General features: G+C 32.4%; 1 protein-coding gene across 3 annotated transcripts in view; it reads right to left on the bottom strand.

Moving 5' to 3' along the window:
- Positions 1-4,163: 4,163 nt before the first annotated feature.
- LOC102601773 (DCN1-like protein 4) overlaps positions 4,164-7,017 on the bottom strand; it is a 5,848-nt gene continuing 2,994 nt past the window's right edge. Inside the window, exons 5-10 of one of the 3 annotated variants that reach the window (XR_366849.2) lie at positions 5,915-5,998; positions 5,741-5,801; positions 5,272-5,378; positions 4,820-4,885; positions 4,495-4,645; positions 4,164-4,413 (exon numbers count right to left, since the gene is read on the bottom strand). Coding sequence is in view for 2 of the 3 variants with exons in the window: in XM_006341307.2 (XP_006341369.2) it covers positions 4,550-4,645; positions 4,820-4,885; positions 5,272-5,378; positions 5,741-5,801; positions 5,915-5,998 (414 nt within the window). In the remaining variant the exon portion in view is untranslated. Of the gene's footprint in view, positions 4,646-4,670; positions 4,737-4,819; positions 4,886-5,271; positions 5,379-5,740; positions 5,802-5,914; positions 5,999-7,017 lie in introns of those variants that run through there. The other 2 variants (XM_006341307.2, XM_015306162.1) reach the window with 2 other exon arrangements.

Below are 7,017 nucleotides of genomic sequence, written 5' to 3' on the forward strand. Positions count from 1 at the left end.
TATATATATATAATATAACTATTTTTTTATTTAGATAATATATTGTCATAAATAGTTATAATTATTACAAAATTAAATAGATAATAATCCACTATATTGATAATTGACTCAAATTTTTGAAGTAATAATTAATAAACAAAAAAAAGGATACAAACGGCCCGTTATTGGAATTCGGGCCCAGCCTACCAGGCCCGACCAAAATACTTACCGAGCAGGATTTTTTCCAACCCTTTCACTGTTCAGACCGGGCTCAGGCCAGCCCGACCCATTAATGGACGGACCGGGTTTGGCCCAACTAAGAAAATTGGTAAGGATAAGTTTAATGGGCCGTGCGGGCCCAATCCAGTAAACAGGTTTAACTATTCTAAGAAACTATTTCAGTTGGGTGGAATATTTCCCTAGGATTAAACAAGCATTCCATATTTAAATAGAGGATATATGAATCAGCAAATTAATTAACATCATCATGAAATGTTTCTCCAGCATTAAACAAGCATTTCATAGTTAAATAGAGGATACATGAATCAACAAATTAATGGTTACTTTTTTCTACGCAATAACTTATTCTGCATAGCAACCAACATTAACACGACGTTGAGATGCTTCCTTACTCATGGTTACTTTTTTCTACGCAATAACTTATTATGCAAGCTATCCATATTTATAGGACTAGTGAGGAAGTTCACAAATTTGGACTTGGCTCATCTTCATTGCATAATAGTAATTTTTATAATGAAAAATACTCTTTTTGTCTCAATTTATATGTTATTTTTTATTTTTCGAAAGTCAAATAATTTAAGTTTGATCAGAAATTTTTTCATGAAATCTTCAAAAAAAATTAAATGATATTTATATATTTGTAAAGTATATTAAAAGTACTATAAGTCACAATAGTTGATAATTCAAAATGTTTAAAAATTTATGAAAAACTTAAAATTAAAAATAAACTTATTTCAATCTAAAAATAGATTTATTTAAATCTAAAAATCCGAAAATTTCTGCATAAAATAACCATTAATTAAAATAAGCAAAAGCTAATGGAAGAGAGAAACGAGACATTGGAAACAAAGACAGAATGTTGATTATTTTTTTTCCCTTTTAATTAATAAAAGTGTGAAGTATATATAGGGATCGAAAGAGATGAAACAAACCATTTGTCCAATTCCCTTACATGCAACATCACACTTGGTATAGAGGTGTCAAGAGATGAAAAAACCTTACAAATATTTTTTTATCTTTTGAAATACACCACAATTTTCCTTACAAACCCTCACATGTTTCAAAAGATTTTATGCACAAAAATATAATTTATTGGATTTTTAGGACAAAATACAATAATTTTGGTGTCTTTTGAATTATGAACTAAATTTAGATCGATAAAATTTAATTTACAGAATTATTGGTGAAATACAATATTTCTATGAACCAATAATTCTTATTGTAAATCATCAGAGACCACATTTTGACCTCAGTAATTTTGTTGTTCAACGTGATTTTGCACCAATAAGCCATTCGCGTGCCTGGTATTCATGAGAGCTCTGGAGACTAGGCCAAAGTTTCATAGGAGCGGTCACGCTCCACTTCTCATATAGGTGAATTCATCAAGTATACACTGTTTTAAATACATCATTCTTAATTAATTACTATGAATTCATTAAGAGTGAAGAACTCATTCCTCATTTTCAGTAGCGGTTCAAGCACTCTCAGTTAGTGCGCTGTGTCAATATTAACTCGTTATTAGCCATATGAATCTACTTTATGGGATCTCCAATCACATAGGTTGGATTACCATCTCTATTGACAATCACATCGGCCTTAAACCCATCTTTTTGTGGTTTGAAGAATTCATTTTCTTCTAATGGATTTAATTAATTATAGTAGATTGTATTATGAATAAATTTTGAAATAAAATAAAAATATATGGGCAAGAAAATCAATACGATATGCAATGATCTATGTATCAAAATATCATGTTAATTTAACATTTAATTCTAAATAGATTCTTAAAAAAATGCATTTATGTCTGTTTGCAATTTTTCTACTAAATTGGTAAAAATAAATAAATACTTATTCCTATATAAGTATTGTGCATGAAAAAGAGCATCAAAAACACATACCGTATCATGCTAAAAAATTTATGTTCATTAAAATAAATTATACATATATAGGACTTTATGTGATAGCAAACATGCTTCTTAGTTCTAAATTTTATGTGTGAGTGATAAAATTAAAAATATTAATCTATCCATTTCAATTTGTTTGTTCTATTTTGACTTGGCATGAACTTAAAGAAATTAAGGAAGATTTTGGAACCTTGTGGTTTTAAACTAAAAATATGTCAAATATGCTAAATGTCCTTTAATCTTGTGATCTTAAACATGTCATGTAGAGTTGGAACTAAGAAAAGAAAAGGAACATTACTTTTTAACAGATTATAAAGAAAAATATGATAGATTAATTGAGTAGATTTCAAGATAATAATGCATAATGGTTCATGATTTTTATATAAGATATAATTAAATCTTATAGGCAAATTAACTTCGAAACTTAATAAATTTGTGTCATTATAGTAAAAAAAATAATTAAATATTAGACTTGAGTGCTTTACAACTTAAAAAATGAATCTACCCATCATTAATACCAATTATACTTAAAAATACTTTTAGGTTTATTCAATTTAATATTTTTTATTCAGTATTCGATATTCATTTCGGAGTTCGATTAATTCTAATGTGCGCCAAAAAAGGCCCCATTTGGATATAGCGCTCCCTATTATGATTTTTTTTTATATCCAAAACTCAAAATAAAGATATTTAATTAAGGAAGGAGCAACATCATTCAATCTATATTCTTTGATGGTTATTTTAATATTTTATTAATACTAAAATTTTTACTAGGATTAGTATTCATTAATGTTGGTCATGCTATAGAAATACATTTTAATATTTGTTAAATAACGATTAATAATCGGTTATATTGAGCCCGTATCTCGGGCCTTAAGAATAGCACCCAACATGGGTATGTTGGCCATGAATTCAGATGTTGTTAGCATTTAAAAAAAAAGTTTGTTTGACGAAAAACTAATTAGGCAACAATTGCATATCTGGTATGTCGGAGAAATTTAGGCATAACTTTTATTGACAACTAATTATATTATCAAGTTTGAAGAAACAAAAGGAAGGAGGCAAAAAATTTGAAGATGAAAATAGCATAAATTTAATCAGAACACTAGTTTGAACTTGGATTTCAAAATATCATATTAATGGCATGGAATAGTTGTGAGTTGCTAGTTACATTTTAAATTGCAAGTAGAGGATAGGAAAATATAAACTACTTTATAGATGAGTCATAAATGTAAGAATTAATAAAACCCGCATACATTTTTATTGCTACAACGATTATTTGGAGACTGATTCACTGCAACCCTAAATTCCGTTAGAAATAAGACGAATAAGTGATTCCTACTTGCTAAAAAGTAAAAACTACTCAATTGATCAAGGGTTAAGATCACTGCTACACCCAATAACCGTTGTAAAGAAAAATAGATTAAGTAGTAATTTTTTTATCGAGTAAAAGAATAAAACTTAGATTTTGATTGTACATTCATTTTTCTTTTTCAAAACATATGAGACTTGACGTACAAGTAAAGAAAGAATGTGTTAAGTGAAAGTTGTTGGGAAGAAACTTTTAACCATCTACCGCCAGGCAAATCATTCAACTATTGAATTTTGTAAAGGCATCAAAATGCATAGTGGGGTGCATCACTTAGAACAATCTTTTATTCTTAAGACTGAAATTGGACCCACAATCATACCGGACAACCTATCATAATTGGCAGTGGCGGAGGCAGAAATTCTATCAAGGAGGTTCAAATTTAAAAAAATGTTGTTGCCTAGAATCGAACCTGTGACCCAAAGCTCACATAGGCGAAATCCTGAACCCCATAAACCATTGACCTACTCCTTTGACATATGCTCAGGAGGTTCAATTTTAAATATATACACGTACACAAAAAAATTGATCTTATATATATAGTGTAATTTTTTTCCGAGGGGGGTGAACCCCCTGGACACACTCTACATCCGCCACTGATAATTGGTACTTAAAAGTCACAACACTATCTTCTTAAACCTACCAACAATATAGTAGATTAGATTCCAAAGTTCAAACCAAATTCAAAACATTTATACTGAAAGTAAGATAACAAATAACAGTAACTTAGATCTATATACTATTCATGTTGAACACAAATAGTTAGTTATCTAAAAGAATAGATCCACTTATCATTCTATATCATAGCATACAAGTTGAAGGGTGGGGGAGAGGGGAAGAAAACAGCATTTTTCAGAACAATGGTATTTTTCGGAACAATGGTATGCACAGCATTATGTGCGGCTTCAACGACTCCTGCACCTGAATGATACTTGTATTATCAGCAAAACCCACCGCGAACAAATTTCAAGATTAATCACTATATGGAAACAGAAAACATACTATCGGAGAAATAAAGTATTTGGTGCACACGGTGACATGCCGAACAACAGTGTTCTTAGCCCTGCTTTTCTCTCATTAACTCGACAAAATTATCCAGGATCAGTGGCCAAGCAAGGGTCGAGTCATAATTGCTCAAGTCTGGAAAACTTATCTGTTACACAAAAACATCAAGACGGGAGATAAGACTTTAATCTTTTAACATTCAGACCTCAAAGTCCCCACAAGGCTTCTGATGGAAGCAACTGTCAGATAACAACCAGATTGCTCATATAAGATGATGACATAGGATAATCAAAAAAATTAACAAAGTGAACTGAAGATTTACCTCGTTCACAAACCTAAAGAATCCCATCCATTGATCCATGTTTATAACCTTGTAATCAATCTGCGTCTGCATCAGTAACCAAGCACGTAAGTGTACTTCTTTAGGATAATTTAGAAGGATTTACTCCGCCTCTTCACTCAACCTCTTTGGGTTATAAAATATGACAAAATGACTAAAAGCAGCATATGATTTTCAACGGGACTTTTACAGGGAGGTCAATGAGCATCCACAATTAAAGGAGCTATAGATTGCAGCTGCGGTTTTTCGGTCAAACTAATAATTTTCACCCTAAAAAGAGCTCCAAAAGCATCCTAAAGGGCATTATCAGATTAGCCCTAGTAAAACCTAACAATTATATAGTTCTTGTAATATACCCTGCCAACCAAATGGACATTTTAAATGAATTAAAAATCGGACAATTAAATAGCAAGAGGAGACATAGGGTAACTCACTCTCAAATACTGAATCAGAGCGTCAACTTGGGGCCGAAATTGAGACCCTAAAACGAGATCCAGAAGGAGACAAATGCTCTCAATGTCTATGCTCTTCTGCTTCTCCTCTAGGAAAGAGTGAAGAAAAAAAGAAAAACTGGCAATCAGAAGAAAAGAAGACAAAGTTTAAAGATCCAATTTAATGTCCCAACTTTCACAGCCAGCCTCCGGAACTTGCAACGAATGGGAAAACAATCTAAGAAATAGTTACTACATGGAAACAAAAACTAAACCCAACATAAGAAGACATGCTGTTCTTCCCAGCTTCAAAGCCTTATATTTAATTATATATTTTAAAATATTATAAAGCTATTCTGTTCTGTTTCATCTTTGCTCTCTTTTTCAGTCTAAAGCTGATCAATGAATCTTTCCCTCCATGAATTAACACAACTTAATGTTTACATAACAGGCAACAGTGGCAGCACCATACCTGTCAAGCAGTATTGAAATGCATAGGAGTAAAAATCCACAAAATTTGATGGCCTTCTAACCTTTTAGAGAAAAGAAAATGTGGATATTAGCAGGAATAGAACAACACTCCTCACAGCAGAAGGGTACCCAAAAATTCACTTAGCATGAGCAGAAGTTAAAATATGATAAGTACCTCCTTCTCAAGTTCTGGAAGTGCTTTTTTCAATTTTTGTATTGTGTCAGCTCTTAATGCTTTGAGGCCCTTCCGCCACTCATTCTAGTGGTCAAAACAATGGTGAGTCAACGTCAAGAAGCACACAAGCAAGTATAAGCAAAAAAAGGAACAAGCTGAAAAGTAGAGGGCAACTGCATAACATAACAACAATTTAATGGGTTCAAATTATTATTTTGAATTTCCAGAAGAAACGAGTGGGAAAATTTTGTTTATCATGCCAAATCAAACATTCTACAATGACCTGAAATCCGAAATAGTTGCATTCCTAGGAAAAGCTGATACACATGTGTCTTCTTGCATTTTATAAGTGATGGATTCTACTGCTTGCTCAATGAAAGTAAAAATGTCAAAGCCTAATCTCACTTTGGCACAAAGGCAACCCTCCTGTAAATCTGTGTGCTAACTACAACTAATTGGACCAACAACTCAAGCATACTTATAAATAGAGTAACGTAGAGATCCAATTAACATACCATGAGTGATGCTTCGTTACAACATCAAACCAATGCATGCCTTTCAATAGTGTAACAGATCAACTAATATCTCGACTTGATTTTCCTACAATAAGCACTTCTTTTAAATGCGGGTGGTGTCGGGAACGTCAAGAAAGAATTGTGGCTATCGGAATCGAACCGATGACCATCAAGTGCGGATCATAATGGATTCAATCAAGCTAAGTGGGATAAGCAAATTTGATCTCTTTAGGTATTCGCTTAATCTTGTTAGGTAGGTGCTTTTCTTTTACTATTCGCAAGGGGGAGTCTGCTTTAAAATCGTCCGCCCTGTACCCATATAAATCCAATTCTAAAAATTCGAAAGTGGTAAATGGCAATATGTGACTCAACTGAAGATCTTCTTCACGTCCAATATAGTACCTATGGGTACTTAAGAAATGTATTGAATCAACTACTTTTACTATTCCACCGGTACCTGCTAACTCCTACTAGCACATATGCCAACTTAGAAGATGGGAAGAAATAACCTAGTACTTGCTTTCTGCCTCCACTAGGATCTGATCTGAACCTGTAACCTCATTGTCCCCCCCCCCCCCCCTCTTATAT

The sequence above is a fragment of the Solanum tuberosum genome, unplaced genomic scaffold (genome assembly GCF_000226075.1).
Source record: "Solanum tuberosum cultivar DM 1-3 516 R44 unplaced genomic scaffold, SolTub_3.0 scf00026, whole genome shotgun sequence".
Taxonomy (NCBI): domain Eukaryota; kingdom Viridiplantae; phylum Streptophyta; class Magnoliopsida; order Solanales; family Solanaceae; genus Solanum; species Solanum tuberosum.